The sequence below is a fragment of the Styela clava genome, chromosome 6 (genome assembly GCF_964204865.1).
Source record: "Styela clava chromosome 6, kaStyClav1.hap1.2, whole genome shotgun sequence".
Classification (NCBI taxonomy): Eukaryota; Metazoa; Chordata; class Ascidiacea; order Stolidobranchia; family Styelidae; genus Styela; species Styela clava.
Window position 1 is genome coordinate 14,739,915 of NC_135255.1, and position 27,514 is coordinate 14,767,428.

The 27,514-nt window shown below is 34.7% G+C and overlaps 3 protein-coding genes across 4 annotated transcripts; 2 read left to right on the forward strand and 1 right to left on the reverse strand.

Annotated features, from left to right (window-relative positions):
• Positions 1-3,717: 3,717 nt before the first annotated feature.
• LOC120331588 (2-amino-1-hydroxyethylphosphonate dioxygenase (glycine-forming)-like) lies at positions 3,718-6,451 on the forward strand. Its single transcript, XM_039398685.2, has 6 exons — positions 3,718-3,813; positions 4,182-4,268; positions 4,577-4,673; positions 5,028-5,132; positions 5,545-5,659; positions 6,215-6,451. Exons 2-6 carry the CDS (start codon positions 4,213-4,215, stop codon positions 6,424-6,426), a joined length of 585 nt encoding a protein of 194 aa, XP_039254619.2. The 5' UTR covers positions 3,718-3,813; positions 4,182-4,212; the 3' UTR covers positions 6,427-6,451.
• Positions 6,452-7,841: 1,390 nt separating this feature from the next.
• LOC120331389 (cannabinoid receptor 1-like) lies at positions 7,842-12,877 on the forward strand. The gene is made up of 8 exons (XM_039398459.2): positions 7,842-8,269; positions 8,485-8,733; positions 9,416-9,599; positions 9,825-10,048; positions 10,313-10,847; positions 11,050-11,174; positions 11,531-11,681; positions 12,811-12,877. The coding sequence occupies exons 1-8, from the start codon at positions 8,239-8,241 to the stop codon at positions 12,875-12,877; spliced, it is 1,566 nt and encodes a 521-aa protein (XP_039254393.2). The 5' UTR covers positions 7,842-8,238.
• A 1,186-nt stretch (positions 12,878-14,063) lies between these two features.
• Positions 14,064-23,926, reverse strand: LOC120331670 (beta-parvin-like). Of its 2 annotated transcripts, none has more exons than XM_078113667.1 (10): positions 23,762-23,926; positions 20,289-20,443; positions 19,454-19,582; positions 19,093-19,210; positions 18,346-18,446; positions 17,880-17,953; positions 17,417-17,439; positions 16,698-16,828; positions 16,340-16,514; positions 14,064-14,803 (listed from the first exon to the last, which is right to left on the reverse strand). In XM_078113667.1, the coding sequence occupies exons 1-10, from the start codon at positions 23,802-23,804 to the stop codon at positions 14,730-14,732; spliced, it is 1,023 nt and encodes a 340-aa protein (XP_077969793.1). In that variant the 5' UTR covers positions 23,805-23,926; the 3' UTR covers positions 14,064-14,729. The 2 variants fall into 2 exon arrangements, with proteins under 2 accessions (XP_077969793.1, XP_039254727.1); XM_039398793.2 differs by lacking the exon at positions 23,762-23,926 and adding an exon at positions 20,957-21,200.
• Between the last annotated feature and the right edge of the window lie 3,588 nt (positions 23,927-27,514).

Consider the following 27,514-nt stretch of genomic DNA (forward strand, 5'->3'; position numbering starts at 1 on the left):
AATTCTTAAAATGATAAAGGGTCGACTTTTTGCATCAATTCCTAATAACCGCGCGCGCAATATTTTGCCTGATTTGATCGTTTTTATTTTGTGGGATAAATAGTAAATTTAATCTGCAGGAGTCAGTATCGATTTGAGAACTACGGAATCCGTTTACCAAAGCTAAAAAACTTAAATTGGGACTGACTTTGAGGATAAGGCTTAGTAACATGGACCGTTATGGAATTTGTTTTCTACGGGCAGAATTATTTAGGGTTACTTATTATTATGATTATTTTATTCGTATATTTATTTACATGTAAATATTGTGTAGTATGTATAGAATTTTTATTTCGAATTGATTAATGGCGCAAAAGACCAATGATGTTATAACGCGAAAAACATTCAGAATTCGCATTCATAGAAAATATTGAAGGTAATATTAAATCAAGTTGAATAAGATTACGACAATTCAATTAGTCAATGTGAATTTGAAACATGTGTTCATGTGACTGCTTAACTCAATATAGTTTGTAAAGACCAAACTTTAAAAGATGATGATTGGAAGCCTTGAATGCACGGTAATGCCCATTTGGGGGAATATTTCAAAAGCTAAAAACGCCGCCCCCTTTGCTTCTCACGACTATCCAATCATATTTCTTGTTGAATCAGTGCGAAATCACCAGGTTCCGCGGGAAACTTTTAGCTGGACAATCCTCCAGAACGCCTTCAAAAATATCACCAGGAACTGTGAATATAGAAACTAACACAATTGCAGTAAGCTTGACGTCCTTCCTCTAATGTTCCAACAAATAATATAATCACCTGCTATTTGATGAAATAAATTGAGAATCCAGATGAACGAAAAAACATAAACAGACTTGTTTCTGCATTATTTATCAGTCTCAGTATGCCCGTCATAGTATTGAATAATTTTATTGAAATTTGAACAAATGATCATTTCTTGGAGCAACATAGTGAAAACTTCAAGTTTTAGTACGATACTGTTGAAAAAACTTGTCAATCGAATGCGATTACAGTAATCCCAGGCTGTTGTACTGTAGAATACGTTGTTTATTTCGTGACGTGACGTCAAGTATTGCTTAGAATCTCCACAAATAACAAGATATTCTATTAAACATCAGCGGGATGTCATTCAAAAAAACTTAAATCTTCAACAATTGGATTAGATGCTTTTCATATTAAAAATATATTTCAAACAGCGTGACGTCAGATAAACCTTCGTACTTATGTTTTCCCATGCGCATTATATTAATGAAATTTCCCATTATTAATGCTTTGAGTGGCGGATTTCAATGCGGGACATCGATGAACGAGTAATAATGGGAATATCTCTAATGGAAAATTACAAGAGGCACATATGTAAACATTTCTCGAGTAATAGAATGCATGTAAATATTACAGTTTGGCAAAAAAGTTTCTGCTACCAGCTTTAGTATAATTTTACAATCTTTTTAGAGTGGCTATTCATTTTAAATGAACTTTTTTTATTTGACTGCATAATCTCAAAAATATCGAACTTCATCAACATTTGAGTAAATCTAAATTCAAATTTAGTGGCCAATTTAACTAAATTTAGCAATAATCATACTTTAAATACACAGTAACACATTTTCCTAGAACCAAGGATAAGTCATCAAGATAATTCTCTTCCAGAGCATTATTCATATTGAATAGGTAGACACATATATATTATAATATAATTGTCTTCAATTTAGAATACTCGGTGCCAAATTGAAATAGTCTCAAAAGTTTGAGAATACGATTTCGGTATAGTATTTTACAAGTATTTTTCCATTAAGGGTGTTGAAAATATATTGAATTCCAATGTTGTGACGCAAGACTGAAACCGTAGCCAATTACTTTTAAGTTGGTCTGGTCGCCGACGCCGTAAGGGCGTTTATATATTTTAACCCTTTTAAAACCATAAAAAAACACGTGGATACTGGCGCTGTAGTTTGTAGTCGCGAATGCTATATCTCATCGCCTCCGACGTATCTTTTGCAAAATGTAGTGTCTTTTTAAATATCATGAAATCTCGCAAGACTCAAACAATGATTTGATTGTATTTTTTGTTTTGATACTATTGTCATATTTATTTCGAAGGAGAGAATCACATTGGTCAAATGAACCTAAAAATGGACTCTCAAGATTACACTTGAAAAGTTTAAAAATCTACATAATTGTTTTATCCAGAAAAAATCACCCGCTACATAGCAACACAACACTTCGAAATATTCGCATGACAAATTGCGATATCCAATACAATAGCTTATATTTTGTACAAAATTCAGTACCGTCCATTAAATCAATTGCGAGCGCATACAGGGTCAAGAAAGACATCGGATATAGGCAAATCTAAATAAAGTGAGTCATACCCATTGACGGCGCACGGAATGTTAGAGTAAAATTCCGTTGCAACGAGTAGGAAATCAGTTATTCATTTTCAATATCTTAAAGGCTTGTCGTGGGCCGTTGGCGTGTGATGATACTGTTGTACCAATTTTGTCAGGTTGCAAAACGGTATTTTATTCAGGTAAATTTTATTCCATTCCATTAATAAAGATACATCGAAGCCTTTCAATTGATCTGAACTGCGATAGAAAGTAGCAATCTTATTTAAAATTTTTACGGAATAATATACAGAACACAACACTGTTTATACCAGGGATTCCTATTACTTTTTGTTCATCGGTAACCATTGGGCAATTTAAGATTCGCTCGTGCACCCCCAAATTGGCTTGCATGCTGTGATTGGACAAAATAAGTCATGTGAACTGCAAAGTAGACTTGGTAGTTGTAGTTACAGTTTCTACTCTGATGAAAATGTGACTTCCTTAGAAGTTCTTTAACTCAGGTTTTTAAGTTATCAATATCAGGCGATAAAAAATATTTTAAAGCAGATTAGAAGTGATGGAAAGAATATCAACACACTTAATCGAATGTACCCCTTGAAAAGTCGAGATGTATCTCCTGGGATACATGTATCCCAGTTTGGGAACCCCTGGTTTATATACCGCACATGGATGAAAACTTGCAATACGCAAAATACCGCAATAAGTTGCATTCACTTCCGGATAAGATATCCCCCATACTGAAACAGTAAGTCCTGTACGCTCAATAAAAAAATTCACAAGATGATTTCAATAATGTAAGATTTGATCGCTTTTAAATCATTGAATGATTTGGCCACATCATTCATTGGATAAGATGTCAATTAACGGGGTGGCACAACCACAGTTTTTGCTGAACGTTTGTTAAAATAATGAAAATGAAAAGAAAACCGAAAACAAAACGGATGTGATATATTATAAGTCTCTGTATTACGAATTAAAAAAAGGTTACGACTCAAAGTTGAAACATTGCGCGCGAACCTATAATATATGCGCCCATTATCATTCATCTTTCAAATGCGAAGTTTGGAGTCTGGAGTCGGGTTTCCGTCAGCCACCATTTGAAGATCGGAGTCAAATTTCTAAATACATAAGGAGTTGTGAGCAAAATGGATATTTTCCCCGACAACCATGCTGTAAAAAGCAGTAGAATGCGGCTCCACCTTCCATACTTACGGATGAGGAATCACATCATATCATACATCCATTAGGTGTCCCCAGTAATCTGGCGTAATCGCTCGTCGTGGTGAAAACATGAGCTCGGTGATTAGCATCGAACAGCAGTAATGACAACCTATTAAAAATGCGATGTTTGCACATTTAAATATCGGCTATGTTTACAGAGCGAATTTCATGTAAACAAATGGATGGGCTTGCTTCGCGAATTCAGTTCTTGTTGTAAGCTGTGGTCACAGTCCAGGTAATATGGAAAACATGAATACGCAGTATTTCGTAGGGGATGAAGTACATGTCAGCCAGCAACTTTAACTGTGTGTTCATGTCCAGTTATCAGTACCGGTATGGCGTTACAAGACTTTGCGAATAACCATTTTGGACAGAAAAATATGTCAAAGGTCAAAGAGTTGCACTGAAAGACTACGAAATTAGCAGACATCGTTACCGCGGAGTGCTTTGCCTTTATTTCGTCTTATCTTACGCTACGGTATTGTTACCGCAAATATAAGTTAACAGAAGTCGCTTATTTATTCTTGCATAAATGAAATAAAATGAAGCTACATCAAACCATGTGTGATATGTAACCGTTCAATATACTATTTTCCGGTCTAGACTCTAGACACCTATCAGAAACAAAACTGCGATGCGCTTCGAAGATATTGAAAGGTTGGTTGAAGATGTATTTGAAAAATATGAAAAGTGAGTAACAAGTCTTTAGTTTTTAAGTGATTAGGTAGTTGTACAACTAACCAAACAATACCACTTTAGCCCTATTGCACCTTGCAAGTAGTGGTTCGGCCTCAAATTTCATTTACATTAATTCAGTTGTGTTTAGTTGTGGTCTCTATATAGCAGCATCCGCATTTTAAATCAGGTTGAGCCAAAAAACGAACACTACACATCGCGTTATCTATAAAATAGATATCACAATTCACATTCACAAACTTTTACCACCAGCCTTTAAAATTAGGAAATTTGAAGCATTGCACTGTGTTTTATAACTATAGGTACGCAAATGTGAAATATGATGGAGAGGAAATAACATTGCTTGAGCATTCATTGCAAATTGCCAAACTAGCTGAAGAACATGGAGCATCAGAAGAAGTGAGTTACAGCAGATAAATCTGTGAATGGTTGTGTGAGAGTGGAAATTCCCTACGTTAAAATATGCGATGTCAATACGCAAGAGTCAGAAGTAAATTTTAGGATATTCTCGAAAAACGACAAAGATACATAACCAAACCTAATCGATCAACCACGTATTTTATCAGGAAATGAATATGACAAACTCACAACTTGAGCATGAATGTATTTTGAAAACATGCAAAACATCACAATAATATTTTCAACATTTGGAAATATTTTTGTTCAAAGTATAGTTTCCCGCGCCCAAAAATAAATAAACAGTTTTATTTTATCATGTTTTTTCATTGATATGATACACTTACGGCATTTCAGGTAATTCTTGGTGCATTCTTTCATGATATTGGGCACGTTCTAGAAGTGGAACAGAGTCATATGCCGGAAGAAAACTGGAAGTACATTGTTGGAAAACATAACGAGGTAACGCTCACAACGTGGGAATTTGTTAAAATGAAATTTCATTGCAGAATCCCAACGAATAATGATATAAGTTAAAATTGAAATTTGATACATCTTCTATGGCAAAAATTTATCAGAAACAAAAAGAACAATATTTCAATAGAATTTCAGCATAAACATTCAGTCATTTTCAGCGATCATACACATCCGATTATATTTATTTTTAATCATAATATAAGCTTGTCATACAAAGATCGAACAAGTCAACTCGCTCCGGTCGAGTGCTGAGATTTAAAGAAAAATACTCTGGCTGGCAGGGGTAAAAATATTCCCAATATATATCTACTTGTTGGTATCATTTATTCTCTTTCCCCTGATATCTTTATTGGTGATTATAAAAAGAGAAGCGTTAGCAGCTTCAATTTACTTCCAGACTGGCCACCAGTTCCTAATCGAAAAAAATTTTCCGAACTCGATTGCATCGCCTGCTAAGTATCACGTCAACGCTAAAAGATATCTTGTGTGTCGAGTAAAGGAATACCATGACGGTAAGACAATAAAGATTGAACTTATAGTTGACTTTTCAATGCTGCAAGTAGGCCGGCCTATGTCGTAGTAATTGACTTAACTGCCGTGTTACTTCAGCACTTATTTCAAATGTATTCGGTTCGAAATGTTGACATCACTAAGAAGAACCTATTCCTGACGACTAAACCCACGCTAATAAGAGTAGATTAGCAGTCATGGTGGAGTCGATCGGCACTTACTGTTACTGGTAAGCAAACTACGGCCCGCGGACCAAAGCAGGCCCGTTGGGCAATTTAATCTGGCCCGCCTAATGCTGCCACAACCAAACTAAAACCAAATTTTGATGTTTTTGCTAAAAATAGCCTAAAAAATTGTTGTAATTGCGATTGGATTTAGTCTTGGCATCATTTTTCACTTTTGTTTTTGTAACACTGTAAATATTGTTCATAAAATGTAACTTTTACCGGGTCCAAAAACCTTGTCCACACCTATTCTACAGCAAAGCTACGACAAGGAAGCCGACATTTGCATGATATATGAAAACCCATACCCTAATTATCAAATTAAATATATAGATCTATCAGAATGCAGCAAACGAACATTGATTGGACAAGACGGACCAATGAGCGAAAAGGAAGCGAGGGAATTTGAACAACTGCCTTACTTTCAAACAGCAGTCAATGTCAGAAAATGGGATGACAAGGCAAAGGTTATTGGCCAAACAACTCCAACTCTGGAAAAGTATAAATCGATGTGTCTAGATTATCTTGTGCAAATAATGAAATAAATAATCGAACTTGTTATCCATCAGATTAATTGCATAGGTGTCGATGAGTTTTAGAGTAGGAAGTTTTCCAGCTGACTAGGACCATCTTTGCTAATTAAAACAAGAGAGCTACGCACAAATATATGGACACGTTAGACCAGAGCGAATCAGTCTTTACCGGTACCTTTGACGCTACCGGTACCCTCAAAAAAGTTCTGAATTTCCAGTAGCAAGAATTTTGCAGAATCAAAACGTACAGCCAGTCATGACACTGACTAAAATCCGTGTTCCCATGGATAAAAAATAATACAGCAAAATTTTAGACGAAATATCAAATTTCATAGAATTCACGCAAAATTTTGAAATAAATAAAAGTAATAGCCTTCTAGCGAAGAAATTAATCTTTAACCACTGAAAATTTCAAAGCAATTGGTTCAGTATTCGAAGAGAAAAGCGATTTTTTAAAAACGTGTCAAAGAACAACAACAACATAATATTGAAACGATCGTTATGGCCACTAAACGTGTCCAATTATTCGGGAAAATACAGGACTACGCCTCACAGCCAACCATTTTGTGAAAACGAACCGAACTTGAAGTTTGCTCTCCCAACGGGGTGGAACAGCAGGTAAGTCCAAGAGGAGACCAATAGTGCGGAGAAACTAAGCTATAAGTTTTTAAAACGTAATTCTAGGCTCTTATTCTAATTCTAAAATTGCGGAACAATGCTATGGAACTAAGTTTAATCCCTAGTTTACAACTGCGATTATTTTCACACATTTATTTTGCTTCTTTCCGTTTAGAATTTAGAACCTTCACCGCGCAGTTTAAAATTACACTGGTTGAGTTGTTTTGTTTCAGAAACTTTCGCCCGATCGTAATATGTATCTTATCGCTTCCTTCAGTACTTCCAGTCCATCAACATGCACAATAGACAATGCTCAGATATATGGACACAAAATCAAAAACAAAGTCGTACGGGTGTTCAATCTGTTATAGTAGACCGGTCCAGCAGTGTTTACGACCATCGCGAACACGGAACCGCCACAAGATGCGCAATTTTTGATGACGTTAAAGTAAAATAAAAGTAACAACCTTCTAGCAAAAATACAATCGTTCACCACTGAAAAAGCAATTGGTCCAGTAGTTTTTTTCAAGAACAACAACAAAACAAACAATATGTTCCCTTTGTGTCCAACTGTCAAATAAACATGTGGGGATACCAATCATTTGAGATTTTGATCGATGCCAATCTTGTTCGGTGTGCTCATGACAGACTTTTTTTCGACAATTTCCCACAGTTCAGGCCTTAGACTCTGAGAGGAAGCTATATGTCAAGTTTTATTTGAAGTTACACCGCTTTTTATACGATATACAAAAGTAAACTCGAATTCAAATTGTAATTTCAAAGGTATTCCTCTTACTGTCACATGATGATAAATTGTATCAGACTTCAATAAGAACTGAGGCTAGGGCTAATTATTGAGCGAGAAATAAAAATTCCACAAACCAAAAGTAGCATTGTTCTCGTGACAAGCGTCCACTTGACAAGACTGGAATACCTGACAATGAGTGTTCGGCCAGATAGTGGTATGCCTAAGTACTCAACTCACAAACAGCATCTCTACGTACTGTTAATTCGTTGAAGAGCTACTTCATTTGCGTTCAATACTAAATCTAGAAGGCAAGCTAGGCCGCTGTAGAATTGGATGTATGTGGTATTAGCGGTGAGTGTGTGGGTCGGCAAGACTTACGATAGTAGTTGTTGCGTCGGATAATTTGTGACAAAAAATATCTGACTTAGACCACATTTGTACACATTTACCGTGAAAGTATGAAGGGTTTCATAGCTGCAACTACCCAAGGTAAGTTACTGTAACCTTAGATTGTAGCAGTAAAAAAACAATAGCAAGATCACAGATAAAAGTCACAATGAGTAAGCACTGGTGCCAAAAGAAATTCATGTCAGTATAGAATTCAGTAAATTAGCTTGTTGCATGCCTCTTTCTAATCCAACTCTTTGCCTTGAGTATATCTCAGAGGAATTATTTCATTCATCATATTGTTATTTCAATTTCAGACCTCTGTAAATCTTGGGAAAAAGAAGTTTTGGGGCAATTCCAAGTTCTCATCAAAGATCCTGCACTTAGACTCAGCGTGGTATGGTGCGCTGGAGCAATCGGACTCGTTGTCATCTGCATGAACTTCCTTGTAATTTGTTCAATTATTCGCGCGAAAAATTTGCGACACAATTCCGTCTATATCTTTGTATTCAGCATGGCGGTTGCGGATCTTCTAGCGGCAATTGTGTTTCTTTCTATATTTCTAAGTAAGTTAAATCTTGAATTTGATATTGTTTCTTTGTCTGTAACGTGTATGAGTGTATAAGAAAGCAAAAAGAAATATTTATGTAACGTTTTTGAGGTAATATCGTTGTCTTTTATAAAAAATAGTTGATTTAAGTTAGCTACCAAACAACATGGCACACCATTCTGAAGATTCTAATTGATTGGATCATCTTCAGTAGGGATGGGTATTTCGAATCGAACAGTGAATAATTCGAATCGTTCCAGACGAGAATTTCGAATCGCCGCCATTTTTTTTATTCGCACAAAATCGAGGTCAATCCCTCATTTTTTCTCTTATTTAAACCATATTTTTAAAATGCAATTCTAACATTTATATGACTCTTTTCTTCCGATTGAGTTATCGATGAAACATGATTATCGATGATTGTGTGAAACACTCAACAAACTTTCCGATTCATGGATAACGTGTTTTCAGTAGCTTATGTGTCCGAAGATTCCATTAAGGTAAAAATCAGATACAATTACATATCTTCCAGGTATTCGAGATTCGATTCGAAAAAATATTCGATTTTATTCTGACACGATCAAATATTCGGAAATGCCCATCTCTAATCCTCAGTCAAAATATACATACGATAAGCTTTTTATATTCATCTCTATTTATCATTTATCTATATTTAAAATAAGTTATTGAATTTTCAGGATTTCATCTGACAAATGATGAACAAGGAACAGATGATATTCCACGAAACAGTACAGTTACAGAATTGTATCAGTTACTTAAGACGAACGACAGGAAACTCCAAGGATATCTCATCCAACTAATGATGGTGACCACATGTTTCACTGCTTCTGTTGGAAGTTTGGTACTTACTGCTGTTGACAGGTGCCAGATTATCGATCTTATTATAGGTTTTAGATGTAAAATTAGGTTGATCATCAAAAATTAATTAGTTACAAATTTTCAGAAGTACTGAATCGAATAAGTTTGCACCAATTTTCATTGTCTCATCAACTGGCCATGAAGACTTGAAATATTACTGTCTCACTTGTTTAAAACAAAAGTAGAAGTTTTCCACTTTCAAAGTTTTTTTTTATATCATGTTTTCAGATTTATTGCAGTGGTCAAGCCATTCGAATATCATTCCGTAGCCACAAGAAAACGATGTGTTTTCGCTGTTGTTCTGATGTGGGCAATTTCGATTCTAGTTTCCTCTCTGCCTGTAGCGGGATGGAGATGCTCATTTGGATGTCAAGGATTTCCAAAACATGGTTGTTCACAGCTGTATCCGGGGATATCTCGAGGATACCTGACGTTTTATGTTATTTTTATTGGTGAGATAATATCAGTTTATATTATCGCAAAAAATGTGATGTCACAAATCAAACACGAATACCCAAACCCGCACTGTCATCATATAGTCAGCTTAATAATGGAAGAGAATCTTAATAATCATAAGTGATGTGAACCAACGTCGTACTCCAGAGATATTACGGAAAATGTCACATTCGTCAAATTAAAAATCAGTATCTAAGGTATCATGTTAAATAGCGAATACCTTCATAATAATTACTCAATGGGATATCTCCATTTTTCAGTGTCTCTCCTTGTGTTCGTAACAAGCATGTACATTTATATATTTACTGTTGTATGGAAACATTACAAACATAACTGTGCTGTGGCATCAAAACAGAAAAAATATTTAAACTATCCATCATCGACTTGGCCCAGAACAAAAAATACCCCAATAAAGATGCCAGCTAATCATCGAATCACAACAAATCTGAATGCGCCAACGAAGCCCGATATTCAGTCAGGAAGACGGACAAAAATACTACCTGGACTCAACAACTGTCCTTGTAAAACTGAAAGCAAATCCAGCCAAGAATCAAGTCTTTACGAACTCGAAATGGTGAACTGTAACCCGCGGGATAATTCTTTAGAGAAAAGCAGAAGCGGGTCAAGATGCTACGAACTTCGCAAAGAAAGTTTTCGTTTCGTTTTGATCGTTGAGGAGGAAAATGACGAAGAATTCAGTGCTTTTAAAAGAGAAAAAGAAAGAGCAACGAGTTTTAGAGGTTTTTTGTTCTATGGAAATACTGAAAATTCAACACCCCCTACAGCAGAAAGCGGGTTAGTTATGTTATTGAAACTTGATATAGACAAACGGAGAAACAAAATAGCAAATTCCTCCATCTTCCCTGACAAACAGAGAAATCAAAGGGAAAATACACATATTACCATAGATTCGGAAATCGTTTACAATTCGATTCGATTTTTTGATACGAAATGCTGATGTGGGCCGTTTTCTTATTATGTCGTTGTTCTTGTTTAGATTGGATTCAGATAGCAAACCCACAATATCGCCAATCAAGCCAGCAAAAAGAAGGTCAAGCAGGTTTGACTTCAAAAGAAACAGACATCAGATGCAGATTATACAGACACTAATATTAATTCTAGGTGAGTGTGAGATAGGTACTGGCAACTTAGTTTTAAATTTTTATCGTGGTGATGTCGCTGCAATGATCCACGAGGCAGATTAATCCACAACTCTAATAAGCACAATCCGGTATGATCCGGCAATCCGGTAGAATTCGTCGTTTCCATTCTTGTTTTTGAAATAAGCTTAGAAGGATCAGTAGTTTGTGTTGTGTCGACACTCATGCAGTGGACTCTGCCTATAGCTCAATTTATACACACAGAGAAAAGGCAAAAATATGTTTCTCGATCTTGGCTACTAATAAGCACAATCCAAAAACTCATGATCTGCATACTCAAACTTCTGCTACCCTACTTTTTTTTTTATCTACACACAGGTATACTTATCATTTGCTGGGTGCCATCATTGACTTTCATGATTCTGGATCTTCTCATGAACATTAACAAAGACATGAAGAAAGTATTTGCGTTTCTGGCACTATTAACTTTACTAAATTCAGCAGCTAATCCTGTTGTATACGCAATAAGGTAAATTGAAAAGTGACTACTAAGATTTACGCGGGCGATGATGATCATCAACGTGCTCAATTGAGTCTAAACTAAACACTGATACCTAGTTATACAAATTGCAACATGGTTCCAGGCCCCGCGCCGGATTAAGCACCACCACGCTGGATTGTAAGAAGGTACCGCATTAAGAGACACAAGTGACTAGACGTATTGCAAAACATGTTTAGGACTGATGATAACAATATTATCAAATTGTAGCCAATGTAAGCAATGCGCGGCGTCTCAAAAATGCACTGTCCACTTAAGTTACACTCCATATATTAACTCAAACCTTGCAAGCAGAGGTGGGATTCAAATTTTTTGTCAGCTGGTTCCATCGTACAAATGTCGAATTTTCAGGAGGTTCTGTTACAAAAGGTCATGTAATGCTAACCGGTTCGCTGATCTCATAAAATTCCGTGAGACGGTTCTATAGAACCGGTGCGAACCGGCTTAATCGCACTACTGCTTACAAGGTATTATGTATATCTTAACCCAGAACATGAGATGAATCCAATCGCATATGCTAACTTAAACCCTTATCCCCGCAATATACGCCGGCATCTACCTACCTCAAAACAGTGTCATATGCGGTCAAGTTTGACAAATGTGTTACAAAGGGGGACAAGTGTCACTAAAATGTGACTGTTTTGAGACACAGAGCAAAACAACCACGGCTGTGTAAATTCCAGTCGAAGGGACTTGTAGAAAAAATTGTGCCAGTATTCGACAAATGGCCCTCAAAACAGAACCCATAAATTTCCTAATGACTTCTACGAAAGCGAAACTTTTATCGCCCTGGAAGGAATTGGAATATATTCTAGAAAGAACATAACTTTTGTACAGAGCGTCCTAGATTTTTCAAACTTTTCAGTGTCATCATACGATTCAAGTATAAAAAATTAAATAATTTACTCAAATTTCAAAATAATAACTGAAAAATTTATGGGTTCCATTTGATTTTCGGGTCAACCTGCAAAGAGAAACGGTGCAACTCAGGCGTTACGACTTATTCTGTATAGTCTACAAATCAGACGGGGGAAAATATTTAAATCAGGTAGTGTTTTACAACTGGAATGACGATAATTAATCTCAACTATTTTTACAGATTGAAAGAACTGCGGGGAATCGCTAGTACACTGCTATGTTGCTTAAAACGTCCTCGACAAAGATGACAAAGTCCGATAAGCATCAGGACAAGTTTTGAGTACAAGACATTTATCCTCCATCAACCAAAGCGAAAACGACGTCTCGCTACAAAACGCCTCTACAAAATGTGACAACTTTTCTTAAAATAGTTATTAACTTTATTCATGAAGTAAAAAGGAAAAATACAATGCTTTTATTGTGAAAAATGGAAATTCAGTATATAGTGCAAAAGCGTAATTAGTAATGTTTGGTATATTATGAATGTGGCTAAACAGAATGAATGGAATTATATATTAATTCATAGATACCATATTTACAAGTTGTTACAAACTACATAATCGGAGATAGTTCTTGAGTCTAGATATAGAAGGTATCCTTGAATGTACTTACTAAATATCGATTCATATTATAAATGTGAGAATGAATCATTCTCCAGTTCAAAATATTGGTTTTGTAATGGATGAGAATTTATATAGAAATTTAGTCACACAAATCTGCGCTTGAATTTGATCGTGTACAATTTTGGCAGAGCAAGCAAACAATTTACAACAGCAATTGAATCTAATGAGCGGTTATTCTGAATACTCAAATCATAATACAAGGTAAAGCACTGCAAACGCAATATTACAAAAAGTATAAATATATTTATATATGTATAGATGTTTCCTTTTGAAGGAATGGAACCAATTTTGTTGGTCATATTACAGATGTTTGTTAGCAGTGGGTGATAATATTTCCAGTAGAAACAATTTTATCAGTCTTTCTCATAAAGACCCAATCCGATTTATCACATCTTGAAAAGTTTATTCCAGCAACAGCGCTCCAGTAGTATGTGTACCAATAGGGAGGTATCTAATTTCGTACACCTATTTTACATCAAGTTGTGTAAAGGGTCTGCAACCTAAGGGCAGGGATATATTAAATTGGCTAAAACATAGGCAGTCCCCCAACTCGTAATAGAACTAAAAATGGGAAAAACGAAGTAAAATTATGGCCTTACACTAATACCCGGTTTTTTGTATACCCAATTTTTGTAGTATGTGTGCGCAGAAATTTTGGTGTGTGCGCACTTTTTTGGAAATGACTAATATTTGTGCAAAAACCAATGAAGAAATTTTGGCGTTCTAACCGGGTAACAAGTGGGCTTAAGAAAATTTTGGTTATTCAATAAGTTTTTCTATAGATTGTAAATGCTTTAGTGAAGGCTATATGTTATCAGTAGATAACAATGAACATACATGGAAAATAGTAAATGAAATTGATTGTAACAGATGGTTTTATTTGAATTCAAATAAAGGGTGAAAAAAGAACATTGTTACATTACATCGAAATACGTCTGTGCGCAGTAAATCCATGCGTGTGCGCAGCCTCTGAAAGCTGTGTGCGTGCGCACACGCCCACACCTTAGAGGGAACACTGCCTGGTACAAATTTGATTGGGAGCAAGAAAAGAGTTTGCATCAAAAAAGTTATTTTAGCAAACCAGCCCAACCAGGCGTTTCAACAGTGAAACAACTATTATATATCTTCTATAGAAATTTTTGGTTTTGCGAAACCAAATTATTAAGAATTTAGAATTAATAGTAGATAATTTAGTAGATTAATGTTGATAATCAAGTTTAAATACTTTTAAACTTTGCACTTACCGATATCAAGATCAGCCATACACTAAAATTGTTCAAGGCAAGGAAGATATCATGCATGTACCAAATGTAACAGATCATCCAAAAACATTTGTCACACCTTCAAAAAGGTATTATACTTTTAATACTGATATGATAACCCATTTCCCTGGCTGATTTATGATTTTAATATAGGTTATTCAGCCAGCATCACAAAAGTTCATGCGGAGACATATTTTCCACATCACAAATGATCTTCAGTTTTTCTTATACTTTGTGAATAAGTTGTATAAAACTCTCAATGTTGACTTCAAGTCACAGTTTGCCACATCTGTAAGTGAAAATGAGAGACGGGTCAAAAACTTATACCTGTGTTGATAAATCATGTTACTAAAATGAAGGTGCTCCCGAAGTATGCGAACCAAGATGGCGGACTCGGAACGTAACATGGGTAACAGGTTAGGGTTAGGCGATAATTTTTTTCCAATTTCCCTTATTTTAGTCCTATTATCAGTTCGAAGACTAGCCAAGAGCCTCCCGTGGTATTTATTCCTAAAATTATGGCCTAACCCTAACCTAGTACACATTACATTCCGATGTCCGCCATCTTGGTTCGCATACTTCGGGAGCCCCAATAATTGATTCTTGGCACATTTACATCTATGTCTAAACTCTACTAAACAATGTCTAATCTATGCTACACAGATATACAAAATAAATATTTATCTGGTACAGAAGTGAAAGCTAGACCTATATTCTTGAGAATCTAAATCTAGACAGAAATTTCACAGCGATTATATATCTCCTACCTGACTTTTAAAATCCCACCTGAGTTGATATAAGCACGATAAAATGTCCATTCTTCTAACATGACTTCCCATCAGAAACTTGCTAGAACTGCATAAAAACAACCTTATACTATCCCCCAGCTTTTATTCATGGTTATGTTTTAATCTGTAACCTTCATAAAACACCTATGACAATGTTCTTCTCACAATGATATACACTGCTAATCCGAAGAACTGATGCTTGAAAACTTGAAAAAAACAACGAAACTTACAATTCCTAAACCTTGATGATATTCTCTACTTTCCAAAACTGTCCATCAGAATGAAGCATTATACAACACACTATTTTTAAACTGTGTATTCCTAACTGTGTACAAAACAGCTCACTGGTGCTCATATCATGATTGCGAGGTCATATCGGTTCAAAAGACAGCAGGAAATAATCTGCTTTCTGTTTGCATGGTTTGTGAATCATCAACACAGAATGTAGGCTTGTGAATGCAAAATCATGTTGGAAATATTGTTACGATTCAATATATATTTTAATGAATGTCTGCTTGAAGCAAGTTAGTGAACTGCTGAAAGATGTATGAAGAAAATATGACTACTGTACCGCATGTGATATTAAATTTTAGATAGATAATTTCATTAGAATTTTAATATGCATATTTTGTGTTCTCAAAATTTTCAAGGATTAGTTAACTTTGAGTGAAAAGTTTTCTTTATTCATACAAGTTTTTTCTTTCTTTCTGTCTGTCTGTGTATATATAGACTCTTTATGCCTTAAGGTACATGGTGCAACTGACATACCATAGCTAAGTAGCCTACGTCAACTAAATATATATTCACACAATCCGATGCGAAAAAATATTCCTTACCTAACTTAACCTAAACCTCTATACTTCATTACTTTATCTGTTTAATGATGTGTATAAACACATTATAACACAACTGATAATTATAAAATATGCATATTCTAGAAATACGCTTTCATCTCATATGCCTTAACATACATCTTTGAATCAAACTATTTTCATATTGTTAGTGTTGAATTAGTTCGCCGAAAGCTAAATCAATACCTTCTGGTCTTGCTTTCGGTGTTGGCAGTCCTGCATCAGTCATAAGTTCAAAAGCGAATTTTACATTGTGGACTTTATGGTCAAATGATTCTGGCGTGAGGTTGAAACTATGTAAAGGAACAAAGTATCCCTCCAGCATGCCCATCAATAGAACAAGATATACTCCATCAGCAAACTAAAAACAGATGTAAATTGGCAGTTCACAAGAGATTGCAAAGTAAAATATGAATAATCAGGACCTGATGGTCAACATTTACCCAATCATAATTCAACCTAAAATAATGCAATACGCATAAGTTCATATGAGTTCATATTTACGCCTTAAGATCTGTGATACAGAATATATTTGTTTTCATACCTGTGTGTCTAAATCTGTGACAGCGAGGTTGAGTTTGTCCAAATGACGATTTGCAAATTCTATGAGAGATCTTTTTACTATATTTAGTTTGTCGGGTGCATGATCAAATAGGGTATCAAAGGCATCTCGTTCTGAAAATAAATTCATTGGCATTTTGATGTTAGTTGAGCTATTAATTTAACATGGTCCTAAAAGCTGAATGCAAGTACCAATTCATCAAACATTCGTATTCAATAACAATTTAATATATATGAATGGAGTATTCTAACAAACTTCTGTTCTTGTCCAATCTGCGATTCCCCGAGAAAAATCATATTTTGTAATATATATGCATTAAAAATATGAACAGATCTCTAAGATCGGTGGCTCCAACCTTATTCATTAAATTCCCTACTTTGCCTATTTTGAAACTCATCATTCCTCCCTCTGTATATATGGAATCATGGAAAGTACTTTGTTTAATTTAATTTAGCTAGTGTTATGCGCAAGTCGCAGTCTCGCTTTTGACTGGTCCAATGTGTGCATGAATAAGCATTATAGTAATAATTAAGAACTAAAGAATAATATTACTGATACCACAGCAGGTACAAAGAAAAATTTCTCCCTGGGGAGCAATTCCGCTCCAGTTCGGAAATGAGATTTAAGATTTAACTTTTACAATGTTTCATATAGCTGAAGGACATTGCAAAAAAAGCCAAGGGCAATAAAAAGTCTCTTACCAAATTTGCCTCCTGTCATTTGGCTGTAAAACAATATGAACTAATTAGAAACAAATATTCAATTGTTAAAAAAATGTTTGCTTTGCTTGAATAAGCAATTTGAGCCTGGAACCTTTGACATTGTATGTTAATCAGGCCAAATTGTAGAGAATGAAAAAATCCAAATGATTGAATTTCAATAATTTTTCTAATGATTCATTCCACCCAGATCAATAGGGTGTTTGTAATATAAAGATCTAGTCCTGTCTTGCATGTGAGGAAAATAATTTTAACAACATATTAGTTTAGTACTGCAATAAAACAGAGGGCTATTTTGTCAATTAGGCAAACTTTTCTTTCACAGGACAAAAACATCACTCGATTATAACGAATGATACCTATATTTCAATTCATTATTTATAACATATCGTAATTTATTACAAAGCAATTGAAATAATTAGATACATTTTACAATTCAACTTACTCCATGGTAGAAGTGATTTGCTCCTCAACCATTCTGTGTTCTAACTTTCCACCAACTTTCTTGACAACAACAACCTAAAGAAAAGTGTTTCAATCGTTTAAGAATAATTGAAGACAGACAAAAAAGAAAGTTAATGAGTCCATAAATATCAAGTATTGACCTGATGATATACAAATACATCTACAACCTTATAACAGACGGACAAAAACAATTGACATTTAAATTGTTATATAAAAATGTCATGAATACTGAAGATTCCTTATTTCAAAAATGATTATGGGATAAAAATAAGATTTGATAAATGTAAGTAATGATCACATGAAAGGGTATTTATCTGCAGAAGTTGGAATTGCATAATTTACAATTAAGGACTTGATTTATCAAGCTAGAATTAAAATATATCACAGCCAAATACACAAATAATAATAGAATAATGATACATAAGCAGCATATAAAAACAACATACTTTAATATGAACATCTTCTGGCAATCGTATCGGTGCTTTATAATGGGCAGCAAGTGCTACTAGTAAATGAAGTATTGCAATAAGATTCTTTGAATGGATACCTGAAAAAGGTGAAAAGTCATAAACACAGCAGTAATGATTTCAGAAAAACACTGAATTAAAAAAATTGGCGCTCGAGAAGTATGTATGCCAATATGGAGGTCACCAATTTTGTTCGCCTATTTTACATCAAGTTATGTGAAGGGACTGAAACCTATGGGCAGGGGGATATTTACTCGGCTAACACAGACATTCCTCGAACTCGTAATAGCACTAAAATAAGGAAAATCGAAATAAAATTATGGCCCAACCTCAACCTGGCACACATACTTCGGGAGTACCAAAAAATTTTAGGTAAAATATGTCTCGAAAGAGCTTGTCTATAGTCATGGAAATGGCATGGTGTGGTTTTGAATCCTTACAAGATAATCAAGTGTGTAGTGGGCTAGTAACTGGATGAGATGTCATAATTAACAATATAATTAAGCTGTCTTATAGGCTTCACTCTTTCCCTTTAAAATATGAAAATCCTATCCTATTGAGATAAGTCAAAAAAAACTGATGACACAGAATGTTCCGATCATAATCATTTTCAGAAAGCAGTCTTGATAATTATAATTAACAAAAATGCGAGCTAAAATTTAAATTTTATTTTCTTGGATTATGCTTGTGTGTGTCCTAAAAAAAATTACATTGTAAAATACTTACTATCAACACTCCATTTAGTTTCATTCCAGCTTTGTATTTGTAGTTGTTGACTGACTTTATCTAGAACTGCCCTGAGTTTATCTTTTTGTCCTTGAGCTGTTTGCGTAACTTCCGGAACCTAAATGTTTCGTAGTACAATATCATATTTTTGTTGTATAGGTATACAGAAACAATGTCATGTCTAAATTTGAATTTATCTTGGAAAGGTATTAAAAATTATATTACAGAAAAACTCCCCGTTGTAATTGACTAGCTATCTCATTAAAACAGTGAGTAATTTTTACACTCAATATGAGCAAGATTGAGATAGGTTTGGCAGGAGTAAAGAAATAGAACGATAATAGAAAAAAGTCAAGCCAACCTGTAACTTGACATCACCAAGTTTTTCTAAAAGTTTCTGCAAAACTTGTCCATCAAACAAATCTTCTTGTATATTTTTAACAATAATTCTTTGTTCGACAAGAACATCATCAATCCATTCCATGAGAACCTAAAACAGAAGCAATCAGAGTAAGGCAGTGGTTTCCAACCTTTTATGGCTCATGGCTTTCCTGTTTATTAAATCAGTGATATTTATAGTGTTATCTTGATTGGTAGATTTCAAATCCCAATATGTTCAAACAATTTATACTCAGCAAAGTGAAAACACTCTGCGAAATAACCTTATCGAGCAATGAAACTAGGAAGAACGCGAGGTTTTCTTGTAAAGTGAAAAGTAAAATGAGTTTTGCGTCTAGCATTGTGGCCTTCTCTGACTGCGTTGTGGCCCCCTTGGAGGAGAACAGATGGAATAGGGTTTGTTCAAACAGATGAAACAGCCGGAAATACTACCAGACTAGACCTACTGAAATTTTTTTTATCTATATAATTTACCTATTAGCAAACATGAGCTGTCAAGATTAATAATTAGGTAATGTCCTTTGACAGGGTTTTCATCAACCATTATAATCAATATATTAACAGTAGTATATTAAACAAAAAATTAAATAAGAATAATGATATATTATGTAGTTTTTTTAATATTCACACATAAAGTGAGTGAGTAATGTAACGAATCCAGAGTTGTCAATCACACGCACATACTATTAGGACTAAATTAAACAAAATTAAATAATTTTTTTAAAGTATTTATTAAGAAATTTATGTGTTCTGTTTTTAGGTCACCCTGTACAACTCTAATGAAATTCAATTCACACCCGCTCAAGATCCACAACATCTTTAGCTTCTCTTGATTTTTGATCGATCATAGATCTCTCTTCTCCTTCTTCTAAATGGAAACTCGAAGGATCAATCTCTTGTGTGACTGTACCTCCATCAATTGCATCTCGAGCTTCTATGTCCAATGCATTTACTGCAAGAGAAAATCAAAAGTTAGAGTACACACTCACATTAAAATAGTTTCGAAAAAAGGAAGGAGTAAAAATTCTAACGATTTTAACAAAAGTAATTTAAGATACCACAATTATAACAATGTTTTTACTCGCCAAAGGCCAAGTTGACAAAGTTATGATTAAAAATATACTTTTGATGACAGTTGATAATAAGATTTGTATGATCAAAATATGGCCACATAAAAATTACAATTTGTGGCTTTATATTTGATTCAATATCAACTACAAATCAACCAATTACTTGGTGACACTATTCTGTAATTGGGTAATTTGTGGCATTAGTACATTGAAAATTTGAAATAGAAATAGCAACACAGGTCTTTATAATTTAACAAAAATTAATTTATATTTGATTCGATAACAAAGAACCTAGAAATCTACAATAGAAAAGGGGAGCGGCAACACCAATCTTTATATGATCTGACAAAGAATTGCCAATGTATGATAAAGTTCCATCCAATATCTGAATATACCAGAATCTCGTTGCTTTTTCTTGCGTCCAAGTGTTAATGAAAAAAATCCTTCAGATTTTTCCGGTTCCCTTCTTGCGGGAGATTTCTGGTATGACATTTTGTATATCCGTTGTTTAATTTCAAATTACAATGCTTCTAATTCAACTGAATTCATAAGTTTCAGAGTTTGGTGATGTGTTCATCAATTGTTATCAATTAATTCATTCAAATATTGAAATAATGAGGTACAATAATTTCACTATATCCAGATATATGTATACTGGTATATGCTGCTACCGCTGTTTCAGAATTAACAACATCTCCTTTCTGCCACATTCTGACATTGACAGAAACTGTTGAATGTTCGCGGATACCGTACGGTACCGGTACCGTACCTCAGCAGTTCAAACTGCGGAACTGTGTTCAGTTCAGTTACCGTATGCTACAACGGCACAATGGATTTTTGTGCGAATTCCATGTTAGATTATCATTTGAAAAACTGAACACTCTAGTCTATTTGTTATTAATATAATATAGTTCAACGTCCCGGTACCTCAAAAATCTAAATGATCTGTCGGGGAAGCCAAACGCACATATTATCCTGAAAACGCAATTACTGAATTAAGAATGAGCCGTATACGGCGGCAATACCTATGACGTCACTGGCACACCCACCGGTGCTGCCTCCCACCAAAACAAATTTGTATAAGTCTAATCACCGAAACCAAATATTCTTACAAATAAGTACCGGTACCGGTATCCAATCGGTTGTCTCATTCTACCGATGTCTGGCGTAGAGTTGGATTATCCGGATAGCGGTTATCCGGATAACCGATTAACCGAGAGGTATTTTACTATCTGATATCCGGATAATATTGTGACGGTTAACCGGATAATAGAGGAATATAAATAATGTATATGCGCATTAGTAATTTTTATATTTTTTGTTGAGTGGCGTCTTGACATCTCCCAGACTCCAGAGCATATAATAACACCTTCTATTCACACTACTCTGCCCATATTTAGCCACCAATTAGGTTGAAAAGCATTGAATGTGTGGGTGTGGGTTTGTGGCTTTTTGGTCAGGTGTGGCTTTTAGTTTATTGCGTGTATTGAAGGAACGCATTTCATGCTGGAACAAGCCATGACTTAATTCCCAATACTTCGTAATCTATGTGATCTGTGTAGCATTTCTAAATTTTTGGTTTACGAATGCATGTAATGTGCATGTTTTCAACTTCTTAAATTTTTCTATTGCGCAAAATAACCAATTTGTGGCTGATTCGAGCATTTTAAAATGTCTTTCCATAATAACTCTGTTCAACGTATCTCTCGATTGCGTCGACATACGTTGAAATTAAAGCACTTCTACTATAAAATGCCACCGCATTCTGCATATATGAAAATACGTAGTAAGCTGCACAAATAATATCAGTTTTTATTCGTATTTTTGCGATCTTGCAAATTTGAGCTATTAACAATAGAACTGTGTGGTGGTTTTTGATCAATTCGCCGTAAAAATCTTGCGAAATCGGATCTTTAAAATTAGCAGTAACTATCCGGTCAACCGGATAGTTAAAATATGGAATACCCGGATATATCCGTTATCCGGATAGTAAAAATTATAGGTATCCGAACTAACCCTAGTCTGGCGGATAGGGTAGTTTATCGCGCTATCCGCCAGAAATGTTCATGCATTGCAGCATTGGGGGCCCATTCAAATATGCGTAAGGATAACTCACACACAGACCGACCCTTCAGACGTCTTCAAAATGGAAAACCAATAGCGATGAACGTACGATCCGACCTTCGATTTGTAGAATCAACAGGCAGGATAAATATTCAATTCCGCCGAACTGATTGAGAGGACATCGACAGTTTGTCGTTTGAGGTTTGTTGGTTTAACTGGCATGAACAAACTACGGCCCGCGGGCCAAATCCGGCCAGTTGAGTAATTCAATCTGGACTGCCTAATGCTGCCATACCTAAACTAAAACCAAATTTTGATGTTTCAGCTAAAAATAACTAGGAATTTGGTAAATTTGCGATTCAATTTAGTTTCGGCACGAGGCCTATTGCTTTCCACGTCTGCTCTTGTAACACTGTGAATATTGTTCATATAATGTAACTTTTACGTCACACTTACATGGCCCGCCAATGTGGATGGGCAAATTTTATGGCCCTGGGTTCAAAAACCTTGCCCACCCGTAAACAGTGAGCTTGCTTTTGATTGCCAAAATTCATTAGATCTTGACTGATAACTCGACGCGAGGCAGAGGAGCACCATAGCCTATATGATTTGCAGTGTTTTCTCTTTTTCTCATCCTCCAGCTATTTTGAAGCCGGTACAATCCGGTCCGTGTACAGGACTCTCATATCGCCATGGATAACTTTTATTTCATTTTTTATTTTAACCTGATTTTTGTCATCTTGTATTTTATAACAGTGCACATCGTCCAGCAATTCATCATTGTGGATGGCTAAAATCTCCCAAATCATTCCACGGCACTTTTGCTTTAGTTGAAGTGGCGAATCTTGTGGTCTGATGGGTCTTTGACATGATCTCTAGAGGCCGGTTATTTGTCAAAACCATTCATGTTCAAGAAAACTAGAAAACCATTGGTTCAGTAGTTTTCTCGAACATGAGCACGAACAACTACAGGTTAGCAAAGCATTTCAATGGTCCACTTCAAACTCACTTAAGTCTGCTGTACCATGTCACAAATATTTGTGGTAATGCCATAACCATTGAAAGTAAAAGAAATGAGTGTGTTGAATTGATAGGCCTAGGAATAAACATGACAAATAATCGATAAAAATACTTACATTCATCTTTATTTTCCCAATTCGACCAAGCCATGTGCGCCATTGTGAATATCTTTTCTTTAGCTTTCTTCAATACGGTATCACAAAAAACACGTCTAGAAGTTGTATTGAACAAAACTAGCTAATTGACACAAAATTTGATATAAATAAGCTACTAAAAATTAATTATCAACGGATTTAATCTGCAATGAATAATTCAAAGAACATTCATTTCAATAAGTAATGCTTGTTTACTAGTCAAGTTCCAATGGAACGATTGTCACAAAATATAAATTAGGTTCGGAATATATTCTTATTCATTTACAAAAATTCCTCTTTCACTTCATAAACTCAACCAAACCAATCCTGACGTTTAAAAGAAATTCATTTGTTTGAAAAAGCACCGAAATCAATGAAAAATCACTGAAGAGTTTCAATAAAAAAAATCGTGGAATCATTGACAAATCCCTTTCTACAAAGGCTTTCGCCGTACATGTGGAATAGAATGCTCGCTTGACTTTTTAGTTTAAATCTAATACAAACAATATTCTAAGTACTCGCTTTCTTAGCCATAAAACTATTTTTCTCCCTATGTTTGTTAGTTTTACATATCCTGTGTATTTCTCGTTCATACTCTGACAATGTGGTGATAGCTATTGATCCTGCCTAATCTAAAAAGTATTCGCAATTCGAAAATACCTATACACACCATTGGGCTAAATATATTATAAGAATGCTATGATGTAAGTTTATGTGTCGACAACATCCATACTTAAACAGATCTTCGTGTGAATATTGTTATATGTATTGTGTTCTCATACGCCGACGTCTGTGCAATCAACGTCACAAAACTACAATATATTCCCAAAACGTGCATTTTATGCACTTAAAATACGTGATCAATATTTTATTCTGGGATAGAGTTTTATCAGTCTTTGTGAATTTATGTGAAGTCTGAAAGTCGATAAATTTAGCAAAATCGATTAACAAATAATTGATCAAAAAACTTCAACGTGCTTGAGAAAATTCACATTTGAAATTTTAATCTAACTAAAATATTGGGATGAAAATATGTTTGAAAATATCATAAAATAATAATCATCTTATATTGCTGTCGTTAGAGTACAATGTCGATAATGGTACACTAAAAAGAATGAACGACTTGTAGTAAGAACAAGGGCAATATCTATCCACGGTACTTTATATTTCCATCTTTCGTTATCACCTTCTAAGGCGCCATAGAAATAGAACGGGGAAATTATATATCCATTAAATTCGTCCCGTTTCGGATTTATTTTGATCACGAATTAAGACACATTACAACAATCCAAGTTTTCTCAGAAATGCGGATCAATTGCTTTGATTGTATGAGTTAATTTGTCTATATATAAAAAAAAGTCGATAGATAAATGAATGCCAATTTTATACAATAATTAACATAGTCCACTACATATTGCGATTTTTTAAAAATAACTAATATAAGATCCCGATTCATGAAAACTTTGCAACAACAAATCACAAAAAATGAAATTTTCTGTCATTTTAACCATAAGTGCCCCTTGTCTTACTCTCTCCATTCAAACTTCTCTCCATTCAAAAGCATAATTTACTTGTTCTATCACGTTTTAGGGAGTATAGAGTTCCAAATAAATACTCTGTCGAAAGAAAGCAGTTTAGGTACATTCGGTTCTTAAATACCATATTAGTTTTACATGGCAATATATTGCTGAAATCATTATCATTTGCCACCACTATAGTTCACTTTTTTACGGAACCTAAGAAAAGTATCGATTATATAGTTGTTTGCTACATTTGAACATTTCTCACCTGCCTGATCTTCCTTCATTATCTGAACACATTAAATTGACATTGAAACTCAAGCTTATTTCATGAAAGGCACAAAGTAATTACGTTTTTCGTTTTACATCAATATAATGAATAGAATTTTGTGAGTTTTATTCGTTTCAATATTTACATCGATCACTCTCTATATGTATTTTTCGCTTGAATGTGTAATGAGACAATTTGACACATTAAACTATAATATTAATTATGGTACTGCAGCAAAATTGATCAAGTTCAAAACTATATAATAGATCAATTTTGTCAATAACAGTTTACTTATAGATTACTGAATGACCTAATACGGGTTGCTATATAACGAAATAGCAAGCAAACTATTGCGCAATCACAAATCAACTACAAATTTACGGTAGTGGTATATGTATGTAAAAATAACAAACCAATGCTGTGCAAATATATACAATTCTGATTCCATTACAACATATATTTTCGTTTTTTAAAAATCATAAGTCATTTTCATATCAAACCTCAACTGTTGTAATGAAAATATAAAATCGAGATGAATCAAAATAACAAACAAACGAAAGTAATTGAAACTTTGCTGTCTGCCCACAGACCGTGCGCTAAAACTCAATGCGATTCCAATATCTTGTACTATTGCCAATTCAAAACCATTACTTGTTGCATTACTGCCATTTCCCTGTCATGAGATGACGTTTTTATGTGCAATGCCAAAGAAGAAATCTATATAGTCAGGCATTGTGATTTCGGACCAAACTTGGCCAAACGTAACCAATCAGACAATTTCACATCCGGAAATCGACCCTCACTTGCTTTAAGACCGGAAATGCAAGCAATATTACAAATCGTCCACGTAGTGAATTTCACTTTTCAATAGAACCAGTACAGCCGCATACAGGTCAAATCCCCTCAAATTCTGTAGACATCATTGAGCCGTGATGTATTCATGGCATTCACATTATTCAGGTGAACGAGGAACACATATCATCTGTTGAGACGATAGTGGAACCGAAAATAAAATATGACGAAATATGTTTTCTATACTACCTCACACTATAAAAAAGTCAGAAGGTCATTCCCACCAACTCTTCAATTGTTTGCCTAGAAACATTGGAGTTTTGAAAATGAAATTCCAGAATTATGAACTGCATTCTTGAATAGGTAGTATTGTAGAGATTAGAACTGTCTACAGGGCAGTATCATGGACTTCGGATTCAGAGGCCCTAAGTACTTTACTTTTTTCACCTTGGTGACCTATATATAAAAATAATAGTAATGTAACTAGTATTACGTGTTATTTGAAATTGAATATATAAGTTCCAGTATTCATTACTGATTGAGAGAAAGACTTATTATTCCTCAACCAAAAAAAAAACAATCTTGATGGAAAGAAATAAGAATATCGTTTCTTGGGTAGATACTGGATGGGCGATACGACCATACGGTCATCGGTCATTAATTTACATGATATTTTTTGGAAATAATTTTCATACCTAAAAACACGGAGAGGTTAAATGATACATGAGAAAGAAAAATGAACAAAATTTATTTCAACCGTGCCAATATTGAAGTCTAAATCGTCTGACCAATCATTTCATTCAACACTAAGGTACTATTGAAAACTCGGCTATGAATAATTATGTATCACTTAGTACCTTGAATACGTGCTTATTTTGCTTAACGTTGTAACCCAAACGAATACCTTCGGTGAAATCGAATATTAGCTGTATTGAAGTTACGGTGGAATGCTATTTAAACGTTTAACGACTGAGGCTTTTTAACAGTATTGAAGGTACGGTGTAATGCTATCGTTCAACGACTGACGCTTTTTAACAGTACTGTTACGGAAGTGTGGATCCAATTAGCATATTTTATAGATATTTTAAACGGCCTTCGTCCAGCCGATCTGTACAGATTCCCGCTTGGCCAGTAACGTTCTATGCCTGAAGT